Source organism: Loxodonta africana, chromosome 6 (genome assembly GCF_030014295.1).
Source record: "Loxodonta africana isolate mLoxAfr1 chromosome 6, mLoxAfr1.hap2, whole genome shotgun sequence".
NCBI lineage: Eukaryota > Metazoa > Chordata > Mammalia > Proboscidea > Elephantidae > Loxodonta > Loxodonta africana.
Genome location: NC_087347.1, coordinates 17,689,772 through 17,715,596, shown reverse-complemented (window position 1 = coordinate 17,715,596; position 25,825 = coordinate 17,689,772). Strand labels below are relative to the sequence as shown.

Below are 25,825 nucleotides of genomic sequence, written 5' to 3'. Positions count from 1 at the left end.
CCAGACGTGCACCACACTTACAATCATTGTTATGCTTGAGCTCATTGTTGCAGCCACTGTATCAATCCCCCTCTCTGAGGGTCTTCCTCTTTTCTGCTGACCCTGTACATTGCCAAGCATGATGTCCTTCTCCAAGGACTGATCTCTCCTGACAACATGTCCAAAGTACGTAAGACACAGTCTCGCCATCCTTGCCTCTAAGGAACATTCTGTCTGTACTTCTTCTAAGACAGATTTGTTCATTCTTTTGACAGTCCATGGTATATTCAATATTCTTTGCCAACACCAAAATTCAAAGGCATCAATTATTCTTCGTTCTTCCTTATTCATTGTCCAACTTTCACATGCATATGATGTGATTGAAAATACCATGGCTTGGGTCAGGTGCACCTTAGTCTTCAAGGTGACGTCTTTGCTCTTCAACACTTTGAAGAGGTTCTTTACAGCAGATTTACCCAATGCAATGCGTCTCTTAATTTCTTGACTGCTGCTTCCATGGCTGTTGATTGTGGATACAAGTAAAATGAAATCTTTGACAACTTCAATCTTTTTCTCCATTTATCGTGATGTTGCTCATTGGTCCAGTTGTGAGGATTTTTGTTTCCTTTATGTTGAGGTGCAATTCATACTGAAGACTGTGGTCTTCAATCTTCACTAGTAAGTGCTTCAAGTCCTCTTCACTTTCAGCAAGGAAGGTTGTGTCATCTGTATAATGCAGGTTGTTAAGGAGCCTTCCTCCAATCCTGATGCCCCACTCTTCTTCATATAGTCCAGCTTCTCGGATTATTTGCTCAGCATACAGTTGAATAGGCCTGGTGAAAGAATACAACCCTGACGCCCACCTTTCCTGACTTTAAACCAATCAGGATCCCCTTGTTCTGTCTTAACAACTGCCTCTTGATCTATGTAAATGTTTCTCATGAGCACAATTAATTGTTCTGGAATTCCTATTCTTCGCAATGTTATCCATAATTTGTTATGATCCCCACAGTTGAATGCCTTTGCATAGTTAATAAATCACAGGGAAACATCCTCCTGGTATTCTCTGTTCTTGGCCAGGATCCATCTGACATCAGCAATGATATCCCTGGTTCCACGTCCTCTTCTGAAACCGGCCTGAATTTCTGGCAGTTTCCTTTCGATATAGTGTTACGGCCATTTCTAAAAGATCTTCAGCAAAATTATGCCTATGTGTGGTATTAATGATATTGTTCTATAATTTCTGCATTTGCTTGGATCACCCTTCTTGGGAATAGGCATAAATATGTTTTTTTTTTTTCCAGTCGGTTGGCCAGGAAGCTGTCTTCTGTATTTCTTGGCATAGACTAGTGAGCACCTCCAGTGCTGCATCTGTTTGTTGAAACATCTCAATTGATATTCCATCAATTCCTGGAACCTTGTTTTTTTTGCCTTCAGAGCAGCTTGGACTTCTTCCTCCAGTACCATCAGTTCCTGATCCTATGCTACCTCTTTAAATGGTTGAACATCAACTAATTCTTTTTGGTATAATGACTCTGTGTATTCCTTCCATCTTCTTTTGATGTTTCCTGCATCATTTAATATTTTCCCCATAGAAGACTTCGCTATTGCAACTCGAGGCTTGAATTTTTTCTTCAGTTTTTTCTACTGAGAAACACTGAGCATGTTCTTCCCTTTTGGTTTTTCATGTCCAGCTCTTTGCACATGTCATTATAATACTTTGTCTTCTCGAGCACAATACAAATTAATTAATTAAAAAAAAAAAAAGAACACCAAAGACACAGGGTAATTATGAGCCCAAGAGACAGAAAGAACCATATAAACCCAAGACTACACCAGCCTGATACCAGAAGAACTAGATGGTGCCCGGGTATAACCCATGACCACCCTGACAGGGAACACAACAAGGATCCCCTGAGGGAGCTGGAGAGCAGTAGGTTGTAGAACCCAAATTCTCGTAAAAAGACCAGAATTAATGGTCTGACTGAGATTAGCGTGACTCTGGAGGTCATGGTCTCCAGACCTTCTTTTAGCCCCAAACAGGAACCATTCCTAAAGCTAACTTTTCAGACAGGGATTGGACTAGACTATGGGATAGATAATGATACTGGTGAAAACTGAGCTTCTTGGTTCAAGTAGACATATTAGGCTATGTTGACATCTCCTGTCTGAAGGGGAGATGAGAGGGTAGACAGGGCCAGAAGCTGGCCAAATGGACATGAAAAGAAATAGAAGAGGGAAGGAGTGTGCTGTCTTATTAGGGGGAGAGCAATTAGGCGTATATAGCAAGGTGTTTACAAATTTTTGTATGAAAGTCTGACTCGATTTGGAAACTTTCACTTAAAGCACAATAAAATTAAAAATAAAAGAGTCTTCTGCAATCTTAGATTTTCAAAGAAAACCACTATCTCAGAATGCTCTCAGGATTTTTGTGATCCAATGCGCTGATTTAAATGAAAGCATTTTGATAACAGTAGTGCTACCTAAATGTTGGTTGGAATTATTTTCATAGACATAGTTTGAAAACTTAAAGTAGGAACCATAATTTATTTCTCCTTCCACAGTATAAATGTTCTGAAGAAATCTAGTATTAATTCATTTTGAATTATTTTCTGCATTTGGGTTTTGATGTTGAAGTAAAATGGAACTTCCTTTCTGTTTTCTTTCCCCTAGATTATGTAAACCTCTTAAACTTTACTCAGCAATGGACAAAGCCTATCTTGTAGAACATTTGATCATTCCTGTTGAGATCGCTGTTCAGCTTAATAGGAATGAAAAGAACGATAAGGTAAAAAAATGAAGAAAGAAGGGGGGGAGAACATACAGAGAAAGAAATAAAAGCTCACATAGGTATTCACTAGTTGTCTAACCAAAAAACCCAGTGCTGTTGAGTTGATTCTGACTCATAGGACAGAGTAGGACTGCCCCACAGAGTTTCCAAGGAGCGCCTGGCAGATTCAAACTGCCTACCCTTTGGTTAGCAGCTCTAGCACTTAACCACTACGCCACCACGGTTTCCACTACTTGTCTAGGTGTCATAAATTAGTTGTAGAGAAAGACACACATGGTGTGGGTATATTTTTAGACATTCAAACAATACATACAAGCTTCCATTCTGAGAATCAAACTAAATGGTAATACATGTCAGCTATCGGATTATTAATATGCTACAACTTCCTCTTCTTACTCATCTTTTACTCTACATACACTTGGAAACTCTTTAAAAAATGCAATAATGGATACACTGTAGGACAGAATACAACTATTTCAATAAATTATTTCATTTCCAAAATTTTAGAAGGCTGTCCCATTAAGTAGGATTATTCTGAGTCTGCCTATTTCATAGCAACAATTATAAGCAAATAGAAAAAAAAATGAAATTAAGCCTTATGTGGACTGAAGAAAAAGATATGGTGAATTTCAATACTTTGAATAACTCTCAGGAGCAGGAAATTTAAAAGAAAATTTGAATACGAAGATGATAACATTTCTAACTCTTTTGATCCAATGGATCACGGAATAAGGCAGATTTTGAAATGGAAAACTTGCAAACTTTGATATATCTAGAAAAAAATCACAACTTTTTTCGGAGGTTAGGGAAAGTTTTTTTTCTTTTTCTTTTTTTTTTCTGAGGAATGCCAGAGATTAAGGAACATGTCCAGAGACTGGGGTACCTAACGAAGGCAGCCTCACCTCACAGGTCACCCTGTTCTAACCCAGCATGGTTAACTGCCAAAAGTAGTAAGCAAGGACAGACTTCTGGTAGAAAAAGGGGATAAATTGGTTCATGACTTCCACTGATTTTTTTATACCTTCTTATTTTGAACTAAGTATGGACTCACAAGGAATTACAAAAAGTATACTGAGAAGTCTCATGTTTCTTTCATCCACCTTTGTCCAATATTAGCATTTTACTTAAATATAGTACATTATAAAAACCAATTGATATTGGCATAATACACTCAGCTAGATTACAGATCTTACTTGGATCTCACCAGATTTGCATACACTTTTTTGCTTTTTTTTTTTTTTTTTTGAGGGTGGTGGGGCTTGATAATTATAAGTTGAGAACATTGCACACAAGTTTCCAAAGTCAAAATAAAAATGTCTCTCTTATTTTTCCTTCTTCCCTCACAGTCCCTCTACCTCCTTCTAACAATGTTTCTTTCTTCTTCCCTTGCTTCCATCCTCCCACACTGAGTACCAGTGTAGTGCCAGCACTGTGCTATGTGTCTGGAAAGACTGGCAAAGACAGACAGCTGTGGCCATGCCCTCCTTCACTATTATCCCTCCCTTATTCTCATTCAGATTCGTGATAGTTTCCGGTCTGTCTTCCAGCCTTCTGTCTGCCCCCCAGTCCAGTTGTTTGTATACCAAACTCTAGGTTAATCTTCCTAAAACACACCTCTTATCTCACTACCTCTCTTGCTGAACAACTCTTAGGAAACTCTTTATCACGAACAGAATGAACTACTACAAAAGTGTTTAGTCTGCTATTATAGCAAGTCCCATTCTTCTAAAGTTCATGACTTATGTTCCAGCCAAATTCTACAATTTGCTGTTCTTGTATTCACATGAACATTTCCCCTCATGTTACTCTAGTCTTCTGGAATGCCCCCCCCCATTCCTCTTCCCATCAAAATACATTAAGTGCATTTCAAAAAGCACCCCCATGAAATCTCTCCTGATTACTTCAAACTGATGCAAACTCTTCTTTTTTTAACCACTGCTCCCCACTCCCAGCATTTTATGTGTGATCTTGTTGTATACGTGTTTTTTTCCATCTCATTTGGTGCTTTATGGGGACATTCCTGCTACTAGATCATACCCTTCTTTAGAACAGAGACTCCGTCTGGCTCCCATTCAGCTTTTCTTTTTTTCAGAGAAGGAACATTGGTTTGGGTCAAGATTTGATCTGCATGTCCCTCCTCCACAGTCTCTTTTTCTTGTTATCTATGTGACTCGTAGCAGAATATCACATGAAGTGGATATTACTAACTCCAAAGCTCTTGGGCCTAATGCATCTACATCATGGGGTATTGTAGTAGTTTCCTTGTACTACCTTAACAAAGTATCACAAACTAGGTGGCTATAAACCAAATAAACTTAATGTCTCACTGTTCTGTAGGCTAGAAGCCCTAATTCAAGGTGTCAGCTGGGCCATGAACTCTATGAAGGCTCTAGGGGAGATTCTTTCTAGTCTCTCTCAGCTTCGGGTAACCTTAGGCGTCCCTTGGATTTCAGCCTCATCATAACACCATCATTACATGCCTCTTTTCCCTTCATTTTTATATGTCTGTCTATCTCTGCCTAGTCCCATCTTTTATAAGACACCACCCATATTGGATCAGGACTCACCTACTTAGGCAGGACATCAAGTTAACTTATCTGATAACATCTTCTAAGATCCTGTTTCCAAACAAGCTCACATTCACAGAAATTAAAGGTTAGGGCTACAACCTGACATTTGGAGGGATACAATTCAACCCATATTAGGCATTCAATAATAGCATATGTGGAATGTCTAGGAAAGGAAATATTTGTAAAATTAAACCTTAAATTCTTGGTAGAAAATCATCTTTCTAAGAAGTGAAAAATAGAAATTATAATTATCGCTGACTTTGAATGAATTAGGAGTTTTTTGTTTGTTTGTTTTTTGGTTTAGTGATTATTTTAAGAAACCTAAAGCCATTTGGGTTCAGAATCCACTGAAAGCTGATGTCGTTGTTGGAAAAGAACTGCCCCTAAATCTTGGGAACACATGTTGGGAATAACAAGGCCAGGCTGGGGAGCAGAAATTCCCACTCCCTTTTCTCCCCCAAAACAATTATTAAGATCCTGAAATAATAGAAACATCCACGTCTACTTTCCTGCACCCATCTTCCTCCGCACCTGGATATTTTGGTTACACAGAAGAGAAGATGAGGCTCACACTTTCTTCCCTATTCTACTGGAAGTAGTTTGTGGAGAAAATTCTTGATTATTTCTAAAGGGTCATTCAAGGAAATGTTTGGCTAGTGATTTGTGATTTGTATGTATATCTGTTTTCTAATTTGGATATCATGCATGAGTTCTTTTTATTACTTAATAATTAATACTTATTTAGTAATTGACTCTATTTTTTTTTATGAGGGTATGCTATGCCCACTTTACACCAGAATTAAATTAATACTTCAAGTATAGTTAATTCCCTGTGATTTAATGTGTGAGTGTTAATTTCCTGCCCACCTTTCTACTCAACACAATGTAGAATTTCCTGACTTTGTAGCTGGTGTTCTTGGTCTCCAATTTGGGTGTCAGGAACTCTCAGCAAAGATAACAAACATTCCAGGACTTAGAAGTCAAGTATGATAGGCTAGCCTCCAATGGCCTGGAAAAGAGTTTAGAGGTTACTTTTGAGGCTGATAGTTGCTTTGTCAGGCCAAGATCATGGAATTTGATTGTTTGCAAATGTAAGGACTTGTATAAAAATCAGTTTGCCTAGAAATGAGCATCCAAGGGCCATGACCTATTCTATACTGTTAAAGAATAACCATAATAATGAGATAATGATATTAATAACAACTTCCACAGGCCAAGGGCTTATTCTGCCCCAGAATTTATACTAAGTAGTTTATATTTTTTCTGCTAGAAATTCTTACAGTATCTCTATGCTAGTCCTATATTACAACTGAGGAGCCCAGGCTTGAAATCACTTGCCCAAAGGCACAAGTCTACTGAGAGGCTGTATCAGAATTTCAGTGTGAGTTTCTCTGAACAAAACCTATATGTTGACTACTGTAATAATATATATGTTACATTTTCTTAACTTCTTTTTAAAAAGATTACAAATTAAGTTAACAAATTTATCATCATGGTTTTTCTTTTTTTTTTTTTCTCCTCTTCCTACATTTTCTCTTTCTTCTTCCTTTTTTTTCCTAAATGAAATGTTCATTCTATCATGAATAATATCAGATTTAATGATCAAAACTATGATCCAGCACTCTATAGGACAGGTACGTGTGTTTTATCTCATTTACTCTGATATACTCCCGTAAGTGAGCATTATTACATACACTTTTAAAGTTATGGACCCTGAACCTCAGAGAGGCCAAGTGACTGGCCTGTAGTCACATAGCCAAAATGAGGCAAAACCAAGATGCAAGACTGTTCTGCAGGTGATGGCAGGATAGTGTCTTCCTCAAAGAACATTTAAAGGAAGCTCACATGCTCATTAAAATTGAAAATTTAGTCTTCACAAGGCAGGTTCTTTCCCTCAGTACCTGTTGGCTTCATGATTTTAATGAATAAGACCCAGTAATTTCTTGAGGTGTGTTTTGGAGTTAGGAAGTGACTGGAAAGGCCTTGGTCGAGGGTAGATTTTCCTCTTAATGGTTTATTTTATTTTTTCTTTTTACAATTCCAAGATTTTTGTTGTTTATAAGAGACTTCATTCTACCTTTTGCTTCATGACTGAAATATCAAAATATACTTAGGAATATGTGGACTGGCAACTACACACTTAAAACCTTTACAGCATAGAATTTTCTTATGTAAAGATCTAGCTTTTTTTCCTGATAATACATTAAACTTAGATTTGGTAATATTTTATGTGCTATGCGGGAAGGTGAGTGGATTGAAATTCATGCATTTTTTGTTTTTTTTTTTCCTGGACTAACATACAACTCTAGTAAAAAAAAATTGATATTTAGATTTGCCTTTTGTAGAGCCTAGTAGAAAAGAGGAATATGTATTAATCCCTTGCTATCTAATGTGAGGCCGTGCACACAGATGATGCTCAGACAATTGTGGATTTTTCAAGGCTTTTTCCCTCACTCAAGCAAATGCTGCAAATCTATTCCTTGTTTTACCAGGGCTTTAGCTATGCCAAATCAAGCCAAATCCCCTGGAACGCCACTATATAGACCACATAGTGAGAGTAGGTTTTTCTTTCAATACCAGCATCTAAGAGAGTTCAGCTCTACTAGAATTTCTAAAATTGTGATGACCAATTTGCAGCACAGTTACCTGAAAGTCATGTTAACAATGCAGATTTCTTGGCCTCACTGCCAAACCAGGCATCAGGTCTTTAGGTGGTTTTTATGGAATTTAAACAGAATTTAAGACTCTATCTTCTTTACTAAGTGCTAATGTCCATCCTTTCAAAAAAGACAAAAAGCCAATTCCATTGACGTTGAATCAGTTCCGGCTCATAGCCACCCTATAAGACAGAGTGGAACGCTTGGCAGGAGAGCTCTTAGCCACTGCACCACCAGGGATCTCCGTGCCCCTCCCCATAATCTCACAATAGGGAAGTCCTATTAAACATGAGAAAAATGAGTTAAAAAAGAATAAATATTTTTCCTTTCTCACACTCATTTTCTCTAGCAACCCTTTCTGTGTTGGTATTCAGCTTCGTATTTTCTGTGCAAATGTAGGGTTTAATTAACTAGTTTCTGTGATGTTGATCTAACTCATAGTGTCTCCATGTGTGTCACAGCAGGATTGTACCCACAGAATTTCCATTACATGGTTGTTTGGAAGTACATTGCTAGACCCTTTTTCTGAGACACCTCTGGGTGGTCTTGAATCTCTAGCCTTTTAATTAGCAGTTGAGCTTGTTAACCATTTGCACTGCTCAGGAACTCCAAGTATGGCAATATATCCACTAAATCCCACTGCTGTCGAGTCGATTCCGACTCATAGTGACCGTATATGACAGAGTAGAACTGCCCCATACAGTTTCCGAGGAGCAACTGGGAGGTTTGAACTGCCGACCTCTTGGTAAGCAGCCATAGCACTTAACGCCACCAGGGTTCCCAGTATGGCAATAGTGAGAAAGGGGTTCCTAAATCCACAATTCACTACGTGTAAATCAGCATGCATATTTCTGCCAACAGATTTGACCTTCATCTACATTAAAACTTTTGTGGTTCTTAATAGGTAGCATATTTGAAATAAAAATGTTATTATTCCTTTAAAAACTTTTCTACACAGACCTTTAACCCTCTGAAAATGATAATCAACAAAAATGTAAGAGTTCCATACCTGACCACATTCTAAGATTAATAGATATTTCCAGTTTTTTTTTTTTTTGGTTGTTCGCTTGATTAAAAAAAATATGTATGTATATATACAAGGTGTTTATTGAACAACATGATAATCGTGATTAATACCATTGAACTGTATACGCAGATGGTAGAAATGGCAAGTGTTCTAATTTGTATACCCTTCCCACAATAAAAAAAAAGTGGAAGAAGAAATATGATAATTATAGTGAAAATAACGCTGCTTCTTATTGAAAGACCTTTGTTCCAGGCATTATCCTAAGGACTGCTTTCATTTAACCCTCACGGGAAACTTATGAGTTATTCTGATTAGCTTATTTTTATTGTCCACATGGGGCATATGAGCAAACTAACATCCAGAAAGTTAAGTAGCTAATTCAATGGCACACACCCAGGCTTATTGACCATCCTCTTAGACATTGCACATCCTTGCCACCACTTCTTCAGACATGTTTTTCCCCGGCCTACAATGCACTCTAATTTTTTATTTTTTAATATTTATTGTATGAACATAAAAACCTAACATGTGCCTCTCAACATTTTTCACATGTACAATTCAATAAAAAAAATAACATAAATATGTTGTGTAATCATCCCCAATATCATTGCCAAATTTTCCATCCCCATACGCAAAAACTCTGTATTACCTAAAAAATTATTCTCCCCTTTCTCTTTCCCTCTTTGCCCTGCAACCACTATTAAACACTTATCTCTATACCTTTTTCTGTTCTAGATACTTCATATTAATGAAATAACACAAATGCATTCTACTTCTATTTATTTAAACCTTATACCATCTTCCAGGTCCACCTCAATTCCTGCCTCCTCAAGAAGCTTTTCTCATGATCCTAGTCCTTACAAAACTCTCTCAGAATTCCCAGAGTGGCTCATTACTGTTTCCATGTTTTACGTACCTTGTCTTCTACTAGATCCTTAGTTCTAGTACACCTGGTACACCTTTTACACCTCTGACAGGTTCTCACTTTGCTCTGGCAAGTTACTGCATGCTTAATCAAAGCTTGTTTATTTGTTAACTCTTCCAAACCAAATGTCAACCTGAATACCAAAAGTCTTTGTTAAAGCAAGTGCTTCATGAGCTATGTGTCTTGCACAAGGGAGGTTGACTCACTTCTAAAAGACTGTGCAACCCATATAAGTGAGCTGATAGTTTTCAGGAGTTGATCTTCAGGCCAAGCCACCAAAGTCTATTTGTAACTTATTTGAACTGAAAGCAATCACTTAAAGCATTGAAAATAATTTTGGAGAGTTTGATTTTTCTTGCCAAGACCGCGGTTCAGCATAATAAGAATAAAAAGATGATAAGGTAAAAAATTAAGAAAGGGGAGGAGAACATATGGAGAAAGAAAGAAAAGCCCAAGTAGGTATTCACTAGTTGTCTAGGTGTCATAAATTAGTTGTAGAGAAAGACACACATGGTGTGAGTGTATTTTTAGAAATTCAAACAATACATACAACCTTCCATTCTGAAAATCAGACTAAATGATGATATCTGTCAGCTATCGAATTGTTAACATGCTACAACTCCTCATCTTACTCATCTTTTATTCTAAATACACTTGGAAATTCTTTAAAAAATAGAATAATGGATACACCGTAGGATAGAACACAACTATTTCAATAAATTATTTCATTTCCAAAATTTTAGAAAGCTGTCTCATTAAGTAGGAGTACTCTGGGTCTGACCTATTTCATAGTAACAATTATAAGCAAATAGAAAAAAATGAAATTATGTCTGGTGTGGGCTGAAGAAAAAGACATAGTGAATTTTAACACTTTGAATAACCCTCAGAAGCAGAAAATTTAAAAGAAAATTTGAATATGAAGATGATAATATTTCTAACTCTTTTGATCCAATGGGTCATGTAATAAGATTTCCATTTTGAAATGGAAAACTTATGAACTTTGATATATCTAGAAAAAATCACAACTTTTTTGGGAGATTAGGGAAAGTTTTTTGTTTTTTGAAGGGTGCCAGAGATTAAGGAACATGTCCAGAGACTGGAGTACCTAACCAAGGTAGCCTTACCCCTCAGGTCACCCTGTTCTAACCCAGCCAGATTAACTGCCAAAAAGAGTGAGTAAGGACAGACATCTGGTACAACAAGGGGTAAACTGGTCATGACTTGCATTGATTTTTTTATACCTTTTTATTTTGAACTAATTATGGACTCACAAGGAATTTCGAAAAGTAAACTGAGAAGTCTCATGTTCCTTTCATCCACATTTATCAAATATTAGCATCTTACTTAAATACAGTACATTATAAAAACCAACTGATATTGGTTCAGCAGTTAGCCAGACCAAGTCAACAAAGATCTTTTGTAACTTATTTGAATTGAAAACAATCACTTAAAGCACTGAAAATAATTTTGGAGCTCAATTCCATTTGGAGCTGACACCCATCCCATATTTATTGTCTTAAAGATAATCGGAATCTTGATTTTTGCAGGGAGAAAAGGTTTCATTCAGCATGGATGAAATTTGTGACATGATGGCTAACACCTCACTGGGTTCACCATACTATAGATATGTTGGAATTATACATTTCATATTCAAGACTAAACATTTGCCTTGCTTTGCTGCACATTACAGAAAGAAACTGGAATTCCTCTTGGACTCTTCCTTCAACCACCACAATCCTACAAAAGGTAAAGCGTTATCTGGTGAAAATGAAAAGTGACAAAATAACCAGAGCTAAGGGGTTACCTCAAGGATGGGAACAAAGAGTGAATGAGTCCAGGAGCTGGACATACACAGATTAAATCACTTTAGTAAAAGATTCAGAAATACCAAATCTTTAGGCTTGCAAGAAGCAGAAAACAGAAAAGTGACACTTAGTACTTTTCAACACTAATCTAGCATCACTGGAGCCAATGAAATACTTCACTCCACTTCAAATTCTATGTACAGCAGTTCTCCAAATGTGGTTGCACTCTGAAATGACCTTAACTGTTGCCGTCCAGTCAATTTCGTTTCATGGCAACCAATACATTACAGAACAGAGATGTACCAAGGTTGTCTTGGCTGTAATCTTTATAGGACCAGATCACCAGGTCTTTCTTGTGTGACATTGCTGGGTGGGTTCAAATTCCCAACCTTTAAGTTAATAGTCTAGTGAAAATCGTTTCCACCACCAAGGACCCTCTCTCTAACATTAGCCTGTTTGACATCCAATATAACTACAACTTCAAGCTATTTGTAGTATGAATAGTTCTTAATATGTTGAAGTAAATTGATCAAGGACGTGTGAATCCTTGACATAGCTGCTAGACTTTAAATGAACTGAACATCTCAGTTATTATCCACAAATTGATGAATTGATCTGTATCATCGACCAATATTGGTGACCTCTGGGGGAGAAGTTGTAGTTATAGCGTGACTGAAGAGGTGGAGATGGTGAGGCACAGGGGCATTGAGTGTGCATCTTTCCTTCAAGAAACTTCGTGGAGAAAGCATGTGACATCCTGAAGGGGAGTTAACTAGAGGGAGATACAGATAGAATGGAGTGTGCTCCAGTAGAAGCTGGAAACCGAGGGCGTAAAGAAGGACAGAATCGAGACGCTCATAGAGATGGTCCTGAGGGAATGAGATAAGATTACTTTAGGAGCATGTGTGGGGGGACCTTGCCAGAATCTCCTTCTCATTGGATGTAGTTTCCAGTCTTGCTCTGGTAATGTTGGATATGACTAAAAATATTAATAATGACATGATCAAATTTGTTTTGGAAAGTCACAAGCATCATGTAAATTAGTGTACTGAAAACTTTTAAACTTTTTATTTGGTAATTGACAAAAATTTCATTTCTGGTTAAATCAATTGTCATTCTGCTTTCCAGGCAGGCAATTCTTCTATCAGTCTTGCACTGAATTTGGGTTCTTTCAGACCACGGATTCAAAGAACCAGCCCTTCACTGGGTTGCCTCTCCGGTAAAAATTCTATTTTTAATTCTGTTTGTCACTACAACCATGATTGCAGGTTTTTCTTTCTTTCTTCCCCCCCCCCACCCACACTTGAATTGTTCAAATTGGCCAATTTCAAACTGGTAAAACTTGAGGTAGAAGTCTTTTGGATGGAAGTTTGAGGAATCAAAAATAATTCCAATAAGATATAGAATCTCAGATTTCCAAATCTAACTTAACTATTAGCTGCCAGGAAACACTCTACAGGTTTTAGAGAATGAATAAGAATAAATAAACTAGGAGCCTCAGTCTTACTTGCTGGCAATAGAAGCTCATTTTGTCTAATACTCTTTAACCAAGAATGTACTTTGTGTGTTTATTGAAAAATCCAATGAAGGAACATGGGTGACAGCCAAGTTGCAACTAAAGAAAGCAAGTTCTCCATCTCTTTTGAATTTTGGTTAGTGGAGGTTTGCTAGTTGTATGAAGCAAGACAGAAGACCCTTAGTAAACTTTATTCTCATTGTTTTGTGATCTTTTGTTCATATTTACTGGGTCTGTAGAGCAAGATATGATTCCTCACATGGAGCCTATATTTTCTCCTATCAAAGTCCAAAGGCTCGAATTCTCTAATGAGGCAAGGAGCTAGGACTTATTCTATGTCAAGTATATTAATTGAACCCCAATTTTTAAGAGTGATGTCTATGGCGAAGGTACCTGTATTGGGGCAAACACCTACTTTAGCCTCACTTCTTTTGGTGTCTATTTCACCAGTGGGGAGAGAAGGCCATCTACATTTTCAGCCCTTTGTTCTTTTGCATATCACTTTTGCTTCTAGGACACAGGAGGAGAAATCTTCCTTTTGATAGCTTCCCTTCTTTAGTCTCTTTTTGATGTTCTAAACCCTCAGGCTGGAACAACTAGAACTGGGTGGGTTCAAGTAGCCCTGGGGCCTGACTCTCTGCATTGGAGGTAGTCTCTCACTTTCACTTCCTCTGTGGTCTCTTCTTCTTTATCAGGCTGGCAGGCTACGCCTTCAGTTTTCTTCCTTCCACAGTGGTTACCAGTCCAAGTTCAAGTATGGACTTGGGAAGACAAAGAACAGGGTTTTCTGCTTTTTTGTTTTGAAGTCCTGGATGGAATCCAGAAAACAGCAGTCTGCGGTGTCTATAGTCTCCTCGCTAAGGTGGTACATGGCATTGACCAAGGTCCAATAGACATATACTCCGTTGGCCACATTCCTCTGTGTTTACTGAATCGAGGACCACATAGGAGGAAAGAAAGGCTGGACTTGGACAGATAGCTAGATAGCTAGCTAGATAAATAGATACATTTCCTTCTTAAACTGAAGAAACTCTTCTTTAGCTATTTTAAGTAACTCAGATTCTCAGGGGAAAACAAAACAACTAAATAAATAACACCACACTTTTTCCATAGATGTCTTTCCTACATTCCTCAGCCCTGATCTCCAGCACCTAAAATTTTGTCTCATTTTCTTTGCAGTTATTTTCTTCAACAATGTTCTGATTTCTTTGGCCCTAAGTTCAATAATGATTCACTGAACACGGGTATTATGTCCACCAATGCGTACTATGGTGGCTTCAACGTGACGGGAAGTAAAATCATCTTTCCCAATGGTTCGTTTGATCCTTGGCATGTTTTGGGAATCACAAAGGATATCAATAAAGATTTGCCTGCTGTCTTCATTAAAGGTAACACATTGTGAATAGTCAAAGGCCTATAAATAGGATGAAATATGTCAGAATACCATAAGAAATGAAAGAAGCTAAAGTGTTGCAGTGGTTGAGTTCTTGCCTTCAATGTGGGAAAACAGGTTCGGATTCCCTGACAATACACATTATGTACAGCCACTACCAGTTCGTCATTAGAGGCTTCTGTGTATTATGATGTACACGTTTGAAAGGATCTTCCAGATTAAAATAATCTCTTTATAGAAATCAGCCAATGAATACCCTAGGGATCACTATGGTTTGATCCGCAACCAATCACAGGAATGGCACAGGACCAGGAAGCATTTAGTTCTGTTGTGTATGGGGTCTCCAAGAGTTTGGGGCAGGCTTGACTACAGCTATCAATAACGTTAAGAAATTGCTTTTGATGTTGTTATTGACAAAAAGCACAAAATACTTCTAAGCAGGTGATAAGTAGTTCATTTAGTCTTCACTAGTTTTTCAACTTCTGCCTGGCATCCAAAATAGAACACATTAAAAAGTACTAATTAGCATAGACATCTAATGTACCTATAAAATTAACCATTTGAGTACTATTGGCCTTGTGTTTTTTTTTTTTTAATAAGAAGTGTATGTGGTTTCATATAATCAAGTGATATGAGGGCATTTTCTTTTGTGAATTTAATTGATCATTAAAAGAAGTTTTGTCTAAGGTCTCTGAACACTAAATAAATCAGTGACCACCAGCACAACAGCTTGGTTCTTAGAGTAGTAACCTTACTTGGATCACACCATCTTTTCATGTGATCCATTTTACCTGCTGAGGTAACTGAAATTAATTTTAAGATAATCTCAATAATCTATATATAGTACTGGATAAAATGTGTATTTTCATTGCAAAATAAAATCTGCTATTTATTATGCTAATATGACATTTACAGAAGCCTTCACCATGAATTTCAGCTTAAAAACTCTCAAACTTTAATATGAGAATATCAAAAATGCCTTTGGATTTAGTGATCTTGACCTCTCTCATTGAGTGTTATTCTGGATGAGTCAGTAGAAGTAAGGATAAAGCACACTGAAATAGAGGAGATGAAGAAACAGAAACAGGAAGCTTAAACACCTTGACTGTGAGGAGTGGAAGAAAAAAAAAAAAAAACCTGCTGTTGAATGGAATAGGATTAAGGAGAAAGATGTCACACTGAAGGAAAGTCAGGAAAGGAAAGCATCCAGAAACACATGGAGGACCTGTATTCACATGTGGCTCTGCTTTAAATGGAGCAAACACCTTAAGTACGAGGGAAAACACAGTAGGTTTATAGTCTTAGTGGCAGGAATTTGAGAAAGTTCCTGGGTTGGAGTTACCTTTCTTACAATTATCCAACCCAAATCAAGAATACTGTCAAATTCCTGCTACCTGGCTCTTAAGCTTCTCTGTAACTTTTCCTGGAATAGTTCAAAAGACATCTAAGCAGTATCTATCTATTCCCACTCCAGCTAACCCAAAGTTCTCTCATTCACATTGTGTGTGTATGTATGAGTGTATATGACGCTAGTAATCAATTTTTGCCCAAAAGTCTAACTTACAAGAAGGTGGATGAGGTCATTTTGGTTTTCTAATGAAAACAGAAGGCACTATCGCTATGGTATCTCCTAGAGATGAGATCCTAACACCCATTCTGGGTGGGGAGGCTAATGCCTTACCCAAAACTCCTAATAGTTTTGCTCCTTTTGTTTTGGTGACTACAAATTGAGTACCAAGACAGTCTCATGCCCCTTCTTGTTATTGTAAAGAGGACACAGCATGAATATGATCCCAACAGGGACAAGACTGATACTTTGTTCTTGTTTTCTTGTTTCTTAATAGATATCAAGGATGAGATCCTAGCTTAATGGAAAATTACAGTTCTTTTAGAGATTAATTAAAATGTCAAGGAGATAGGTGGTAGGATATTTTCAATACCTTAATTAAGACAAATGAGAAGAAACATGATTTAAGCAAGTTCTTATTCCATGAGAGCAGGTCAGGGAGATTTAAGGGTTAAAGGGTCAGTGTTGCTTCCAGGATCATCAAACTTTAGAAGATTTTCCAGTTTTCTGATCTCTTCCTGAAAGTATCCTTGCCCTTTCCCCACCAAGACCTATCAGGTAATGTTCAGATCTGAGTCACAATCCCATGGATATACCCAGGCAGGAGGTGCTCACTGTAGCTGTGACATGGGCACATATATTTCCTGCATACTTGCTTTGACTGCCATTTCTTTCGTGTTTAAGAGTGGGTGATGTATAATGTAGTAATAGAAACCATGAAGTTTGTCTTGAAATAAAGTATATTATGTATCACACATTATATATGTTAATCACAAACTTTATGGCTAATTGCCATTGAATAGGCTCCAATTCATAGCAATGCCATGTAGAAAAGAACCATTACGATTGCTAGCATATTCGAGGCTAGTGTTGCCTTCCTATCCGGGGGGCTCATCTTCCAGTACTGTATCAGACAATAACTCTATTGTGATCCATACAGATTTCATTTGCTACTTTTTAGAAGTAGATCATCAGGCCTTTCTTTCTAGTCATACTCTGGAAGCTCCATCGAAACCTGTCCTGCATGGGTGACCCTGCTAGCGTTTTAAATACCTCTGGCATAACTTCCAGAATCTTAATAATATGTAAGCCACCACAGTATGATAAACTGACTGACAGGTGGTGGATTCTGTATTTGTAGGGCTATATTATTCAATAAGATGGTAAGTATAAAATATTTAGTATACAGCCTGACATGTAAAAATTGCTCACTGATTGGTAACTCTAAGAAAGAACACTTAAATAACTTGGAATAGGCAACCATAGCATATAAAGGGCACTAGATGCCCTTTCTTACGCGTAGAATTATTTTACCACACGAACACAGAACTTTTGTATTCTACTTCTGAATTAATGCAGAACACTAAATTTTACAATGATTCTACTTATTTTTAAATGAATCTAATGTTATTTGTACCTACCAAAAACCAAACAAACCCATTGCATCAAGTTGATTCTGACTTATGGCAACCACACAGGACTGAGTAAAACTGCCCTAGAGAGTTTTCAAGGCTGTAAATCTTTACGGAACCAGACTTCCATGTCTTTCATGCATGGTGCCACTGGTAGTTCAAACCTCTGACCATTTGGTTAACAGCCAAGCGCTTTAATCACTGCACCTCCAGTGCTAGCCACCATTTTTTCCAATGCTATTTAATAAAAGCATAACTTGAGCTATACATCTGAAGACCGTATAAAAGTTTCAAGTAAATACAAACACACACACAAATGAAATTAACTTTGAAAATATATTTTATTTAACACAATATATTCAAAATATTTTCATTTCAACATATAATTAATTTAAGAGGATAGTTAACATGATTTTTACTTTTTTTTATACTAGAAAAAAAATCCAGTGTGTATTTTATGTAAGGCACAAGTCAATTTGGATGCACCATATTTCAATTAATCTATACCCACACGGAGTCTGTGTGAAGAATGGGGCATAAGGATTGGGGAAAGACTTCTTAACAAATTGCGATATGCAGATGATACAACCTTGCTTGCTGAAAGTGAAGAGAATTTGAAGCACTTACTGATAAAGATCAAAGATTATACCTCAACATAAAGAAAATTCAGACTTGAACCACTAAGCAACATCCTGACAAGTGGAGTAAAGACTGAAGTTGCAAAGGATTTCATTATACTTGGATCCACTATCACCATCCGTGGTAGTAGAAGCCAAGAACTCAAAAGGTGCATTCCACTGGACAAATCTGCTACAAAATCTCTCTAAAGTGTTAAAAAGCATAGCTTTCTCTTTAAGGGCTAAGGCGTGTCTGACCCAAGCTATGGTGTTTTCACTTGCCTCGTATGAATGTGAAAGCTGGGCAATGAATAAAGAAGACCTAAGAAGAATCCATGCCTTTGAATTATGTTGTTGTCAAATAGTGTTGAATATACCTTGGATTGCCAGAAGAATGAGCAAATCTGTCTTGGAGAAGTATAGCCCCAATTCTAATTAGAAGCGAATGTGGTGGGACTTTGTGTTACATACTTTGGACATGTTATCAGGAGGGTCCAGTCTCTAGAAGGGACATCATGCTTGCTAGAGGGTCAGCAAAAAAGAGGCAGACCCTCAACAAGATGGACTGACACAGTGGCTGCTACAGTGGGATAAAACATTACAACACTTGTGAAGATGGCACAGGACAGGGCAGTGTTTCTTTCTGTTGTGCATAGTGTCACTACAAGTCAAAAGTTTGTCAGCGGCACGTAACAACAACAAGATAGCCACATGTAGCTCATGCTGGCTACCTTATTGAAGAGTGTAGGTCACACTTTACATATGGAATCTCATTATATCCTCCTAACAATCAAGGGTAATTGTTAACACATTTCACATTTTATAGATGAGAAAATGGATCATAAAACTAATAAATCTGTTGCTGTCTAGTTGGCCCCGACTCCTTATCATTCCATGTGTGTCAGAGTAGAATTATGCTCCATAGAGTTTTAAATCACTGATTTATTTTGAAGAGATAGTCAGGCCTTCCTTCTGAGTCACCTATGGGTGAATTCGAATTTCCAACCTTTCTGATGCTACCATACAAGAACTCATACAGACGTTAAGACAACCAGACTAACACTCCCATTGTAATAAGTAGTAGGACCAGTATTCAAAGCCAAGGAGTCTCACTAGAAGTTTTGTTCTTTAACCATCGTGCCACCTACCTTCCAAGTTTTTTGGAGATATAAGTTCTTATGATTTCAAAAAGACCTCGGAAACCTGACAAAGCTATAGCAAATCCTTATTTTTCAAGGAACTTAGTAAGATGGAGTGCTCAGATTCATTCATTTAAAAGCATTTATGGAGGGTCTACTTGTGCCAGATGCTGTGCTGGACATTAGGGGTTTCAGGGTATACACAGTCACTGCTCCTAAGAGCTACTTATCACACATGTTTACAGACATTGATCAAATACCTACACAGTAATCTTTCCCAGGTCACAGATATCTAGACAGAATTGAGAAAGCAAAGGGGAAGTTTAGATTCACCCTCTAGGAAACAATCTCTCTGATCGCTGTGACTGGATCTTATTCATTTTTGAATCCATGGTGCCTGCTATATGGCTGATGTTCAGAGACTATGTGCTGATTGAAAAATTATAAAACTGAAGTTTAGAGAACCCAGCAAGAAGGTCAAAGTCTTATCTTCAGTTTCTTCACATTAGTGGGAAAAAAAAAAAAAAGCTCACTTCTCTATAACTAGAAAAGAATTTGAAGTACTGAGTCAAATTTTGTAGATAAATATGCCTTTTCCACTTTACTTCCATTTCCACATCTCTTATCATCCCATTTCTAATTGGTCTTGTATTCACTTAGTGTTTTGTGCTCATTGAAAATACAGTTTTATGACTCATTATATTAGATAATAAAATCAAGTTGGTATAATAACCTACTTTTTTTAGAATGTCATTATTTATTCTTAGAGATTCATTATTTCAGTAAGCATCAGAACTATCTTCTCATATTTTGGCATGTTCGAATTTGGCCATTGGTCAAAATTAAATGCTGTAAGTCAGTTGAGGCAACTGAATGATTGAGAATCATTATAATTTTTATTCAGGAGGCAGGAGGAACAAAGTGGGGCTGTCATGGTAGAACAGTAGTAGCTACGCATGTCAGCCTGGAGAAAGGTTGTTCCTTTCGTTGTTGTATAATAATAACCAGTTCTGGCTTCCACTCATGTCACCCCCGTGTGTTTCAGAGTGCTGCTGTGCTGCAGAGGGTTTTCAATGGCTGTGATCTTCTGGAAGTAGATCACCATATCTTTCTTCCAAGGCATTTCTGGGTGGACCTGAACTGCCAATCTCTCAGTTAGTAGCCCAGCACTTAACGGTTTGCATCACCCAGAACTCCTATGGTTGCAGGGTGTCATTGTTTTTGTCTATGTTCACACATGATTACAGTGTGTCTTATTTCTGCCTGATCTCATCACAGTCATGGTGTCACCTCATCTGAACTTGAAATTCTGTGAAATTGTATATGTTTATAGGAAACCCTGTAACCATCTGTCAGTTGTGAGGGGCTTTGCTTATTTCTCTACAGACAAAAGTCTTACCTTTCCTGCACTGTTTCCCTCCTAACCTGCTAGGGAGCCACCTCTATTAGTTTCTTGTTCATCTTTCTGGTATTTCTTTTTTCGGCAAATTAAAAAAAGAAAAAAAAAAAAACTCACTGCCAATAATTTGATTCCAACTCATAATGACCTTTAGGACAGAGTAGGACTTTCTCAAAATGTTTTCAAGACTGTAAATCTTTATGGGAGCAGACTGCCACATCATTTTCCAGCAGAATGGCTGGTAGTTTCAAACTTCCCACATTTCGTTAGCAGATGAGTGATTTAACCACGGTGCCACCAGGGCTTCTGCTTTTGGCAAATACAATCAAATATATTCTTATCCCTTTGTAAAAAAAGGGTATATACACTGTCCTGCACTTTCCTTGTTTCTCTTGCCAATATACACTGGAGACCTTATCATCTAAGTATATAGAAGTCTTCCTTATTATTTTTTTTTTTTTTTAGTGAGTGAATAGTACTCCACTGTCTGGATGTGCCATAGTTATTATATAATTTTACCTTCTTAAAAGAAAATAAGGAGTTCTGGTGGTGCAGTGGTTAAACACTCAGCTGCTAACCAAACGGCCAGCATTCAAACCCACCAGCTGCTCAGCAGGCAAAGATGTGGTGGTCTGTTTCCTTAAAGGTTTCAGCCTTGGGAAGCCTATGGGGCAGTTCTACTCTTTCCAAAAGGATTACAATTAATGGGAATCGCCTTGGCAGCAAGGAAATTTGTGGGTAGTAGCAAATACATCTTGCCCCTAAAATAAATAATGCCGAATGGATGGATGCTTGGAATCCCTGAGTGGGGCACATGGTTATGTGTTCGGCTACTAACTGACAAGTTGGCGGTGCCTCAGAAGAAAGACCTGGCCATCTGCTTTCCAAAGATCATGACACTGAAAACCTTATGAAGCACAGTTCTGCTCTGAAACATATGGGGTCACCATGAGTTGGACTCTAAGGCAAATGTTTTGTTCCGTTTTGTTATGTTTTTGTTTTGTTTGGATGCTTATTCATGAAACCCTGAGCTTATATTTAACAGCATTTGCTACATAATCCAGCGTGTAACAGACCTTCTGGTGATCTGGGTTCAATCCTTAGCAATGTTCTTGACAAGTCACTTAAGCTCTCTGAGGCGTACATTCCGTATCTGCAAAATGAAAGGTTTGGCAAATACTTAAGTCCCCATCAAATTTTGTCTGTTTGATCTTGTGCTTAAGTGTTATATGTTTACCAATCCATTCTTCTAAAGGAAAAAAAAAAAAGCCCTGATTTTTTAACATCTGCTTATTTATGTGGTGGAAATACTCCCATCAAGCCCAGTTTCAAGCTCACTGTGTAACAACTAGCTTGCAGAATATCTGAAAATGGAACAATTGGCTCTTGGACTATACACTGCAGCTCCAGTAGACTGCTGGGAGAACTCCCTAAAAAGAAACTCACTGAGATTCAGGCAGTGTAACTTCTTCAGATGGAACTTAAGTTATATCACACTTGGATTGAACAAAAAGGAGACTAAAAGCATTATTCTCTAAATCTACTACCTTAATCATTCCCAAACACATTCATTAATTTGTATCACAAGAAGATTCTATACACTTAAACAGTAACTCACTTTAATAAATATCTTATATTTACCATTTCTTAATCTACAAAAAAGCTTATGTCTTTGATTCAAAGCCCATTATATTAGTAAACTAATTCTCTTTCTTAATTATGGCTGCACATTTTAATCACCACTTAACCAGCTTTTGAAAGTTACTGATACCCGCCCCAGTCCCAGACTAATTAAATTAGGACCTCTGAAGGATGGGGGTCTGGTGCCGGTTTGTTTGAACAGCGTTCAAATTGGTTCTAGTGTGTAACTGGGGTTTAAGAACATTTGGTCTTTGGATGCTTGGCATGTACATATTCTGACATTTATCTTTCTCTTTTTAGGTGCAGGACATTGTGCAGACATGTTCAAACAAGATATTGATTCACCTGAACTACTTGAAGCACGAGAAAAAATCTTCCAGATTCTACAACAATGGCTAAAGCAATAGATTTCTCTGAAAAATAAATACAACAGAACCTGAAATCTGGACTCCCATTTTATTGCTCAAATGTAAAATGTCCTACAAGGGTAAAATTAGAGCAGACCATCTCTGTAGGATTTAAGTTAGTTTTGTTTTCATGGAAGGCCATCTTGTTCCTCCTTTCTTGGTGACCTTGAGAAGGAGCAGATCATTCAGCACGCAAGAAATAATTACCCTGGAGTGCCAGGTGCAAAAATTCAGTTGGTTGCCGTGGGGATGGAAGCTGTACAATCTATGTTTTCCAGGACAATCTCTATTTCATCAACTCTTATTCTTTTTCGTAAAGGCTATTCATAACATGCAAATTTAAATGTTTTGATTCCTTTTAGATACCTATTAATACATAAACAAGACAAAATACTTTCCCACATAATGAATTTTTATCTTTGTTTTAAAAAATTTAGGGATAGACACAACTTGAATGAATTTGGAAATTAAAAAAAAAAATTCTTGAGGCAGATGCAAATCTCTTTGGAAAAACTGGCTCCACCAACCAACCTTTCCTGAAGTCCCCTAGTGCTTAAAAAATGGTTCTGCTGTGCCTAATATAAATTAAAGTTAATCTCAACATGGAAATTACTATAGCTCTCATCTGAGATTTCATTATAACTTCTGTCCAAATTAGCTTATTTTCAATTCATCTGAGGAGAACTTCATATAGCGTTACATGTCTAAAACTTATTTCAAAGGTATTATTATTCAGTCAAGATGGTATCTTTTTTTTTTTCCTTAAAAAGAACATGAGATGCTCTTTTTTTAGTATTTTTTTTATTGTGCTTTAGATGGAGGTTTACAGAGCAAATCAGTTTCTCATTAAACAAATACTATACATATTGTTTTGTAACATTGGTTGTGAACTCCTTGAAAGGTCAGCACTCTCCCATTCTCAACCTTGTATTCCCCATTACCAGCTTTCTTGTCCCCTCCTGCCTTCATGTCTTTGTCCCTGGGATGGTGTGTCCATTTAGTCTCATTTTGTTTTATGGGTCTATCTAATCTTTGACTGAATGATGAACTTCAGGAGTGACTTAAGTTCTGAGTTAAAAGGGTATCCAGGGGCCATACTCTTGAGGTTTCTCCATTCTCTGTCACACTAGTAAGTCTGTTTGTGTGTGTGTGTGTGTGTGTGAGTTAGAATTTTGTTCTACGTTTTTCTCCAGCTCTGTTCAGGATCCTCTATTGTGACCCCTGGTGGTAGCTGGGCACCACCTAGCTCTGCTGGACTCAGTCTGGTGGAGACTGTGGTACTTGTGCCCCACTAGTCCTTTGGACTAATCTTTCCCTTTTGCCATTGATTTTCTTCATTCTTCTTTGCTCCAGATGGGGTGAGACCCGTGGAGTATCTTAGATGGCCACTCACAGGCTTTTTAGACCCCAGATGCTACTCACCAAAGTAGAATGTAGGACAATTTCTTTATACACTATGTTATGCCAATTGAGATAGATGTTCCCTGAGACCATGATCCCCACCCCTCAGCCTAGTAATACAGTCCCTCAGGGAGTTTGGATGTGTCTATGGAGCTTCCATGACCTTGTGTTGGTCGAGTTGTTCTGGCTTCCCCCCCCCATTGTGTATTGTCTTACATTTCACCAAAGTTACCACTTATCTACTGTCTGTTTAGTGAGATGTTATTGATCTCATTATATGAGTAGCTCTTTATTAACTCCATAAATTGAAGTTTAGTTATTAGTAATATTAATGTGATAATATTGGTTTCTTAGTTTGGTGAATGTATTATCAGTTATTAATATTAGGGGGAGCTATGTGAGGAGTCTCCCGCATGTCAATCAGTTTCTCCTACTGTGGAGGCTTGTGTGTTGCTGTGATGCTGGAAGCTATGCCACTGGTATTCAGATACCAGCAGGGTCAACCATAAAGGACAGATTTTAGCTAAGATGGACTAGGAAGAAGGACCCAGCAGTTTACTTCTGAAAAGAATTAGCCAGGGAAAGGCTTATGAATATCAGTTGAACATTGTCTGATATAGTACTGAAAGATGAGCCCCCCCTAGGTTGGAAGGCACTCAAAAGACGACTAGGGAAGAGCCGCCTCCTCAAAGTAGAGTCGATCTTAGTGATGTGGATGGAGTAAAGCTTTAGAGACCTTCATTTGCTGATGTGGCACGACTCAAAATGAGAAGAAACAGCTGCAAACATTCATTAATAATCAGAACATGGAATGTATAAAGTATAAATCTGGGAAAATTGGAAATTTTCAAAATGAAATGGAATGCATAAACATCAATATTCTAGGCATTAGTAAACTTAAATGGACTCGTATTGGCTATTTTGAATCGGACTATCATAGAATCTACTGTGCCAGGAATGACAACTTGAAGAACATTTCGAGATCTATCCTGAAGGACAACAATGTCAGTGATAAGATAATATCCGTACGTCTACAAGGAAGACCATTTAATAGGACTATAATTCAAATTTGCGCGCCAACTACTAAGGCCAAATATGAAGAAACTGAAGATTTTACCAACTTCTGCAGTCTGAAATTGATCAAACATGCAATAACAATGTATTGATAATTACTGGTGATTGCAATGCAAAAGTTGGAAACAAAGAAGAAGGATGGGTAGTAGGAAAATATGGCCTTTGTGATGGAAAAAATGCCAGAGATTGAATGACAGAATTTTGTAAGACCAATGACTTCTTCATTGCAAATACCTTTTTTCACCAACAGAAAAATGACTATACAATGGACATCACCAGATGGAATATACAAGAGTCAAATCAACTACATCTGTGGAAATAGAAGATGGAAAATCTCAATAGCATCAGTCAAAACAAGGCCAGTTGCTGTCTCCAGAACAGACCATCAATTGCTCATATGCAAGTTCAAGTTGAAACTTAAGAAAATCAGAACAAGTCCCCGAGAGCCAAAATATGACCTTGAGTAAATCCCACCTGAATTTAGAGACCATCTCTAGAATAGATA

General features: G+C 37.5%; 1 protein-coding gene across 1 annotated transcript in view; it reads left to right on the top strand.

Annotated features, from left to right (window-relative positions):
- The window catches only part of LOC135231563 (putative serine protease K12H4.7), a 77,115-nt gene extending 54,235 nt beyond the window's left edge, over positions 1–22,880 (top strand). The window contains exons 5-9 of the mRNA XM_064287390.1: positions 2,653–2,767; positions 11,497–11,695; positions 12,883–12,973; positions 14,450–14,658; positions 22,739–22,880. Coding sequence (XP_064143460.1) covers positions 2,653–2,767; positions 11,497–11,695; positions 12,883–12,973; positions 14,450–14,658; positions 22,739–22,845 — 721 coding nt within the window. The 3' untranslated portion in view covers positions 22,846–22,880. The remainder of the gene's footprint in view (positions 1–2,652; positions 2,768–11,496; positions 11,696–12,882; positions 12,974–14,449; positions 14,659–22,738) is intronic.
- The last annotated feature ends 2,945 nt before the right edge of the window (positions 22,881–25,825 follow it).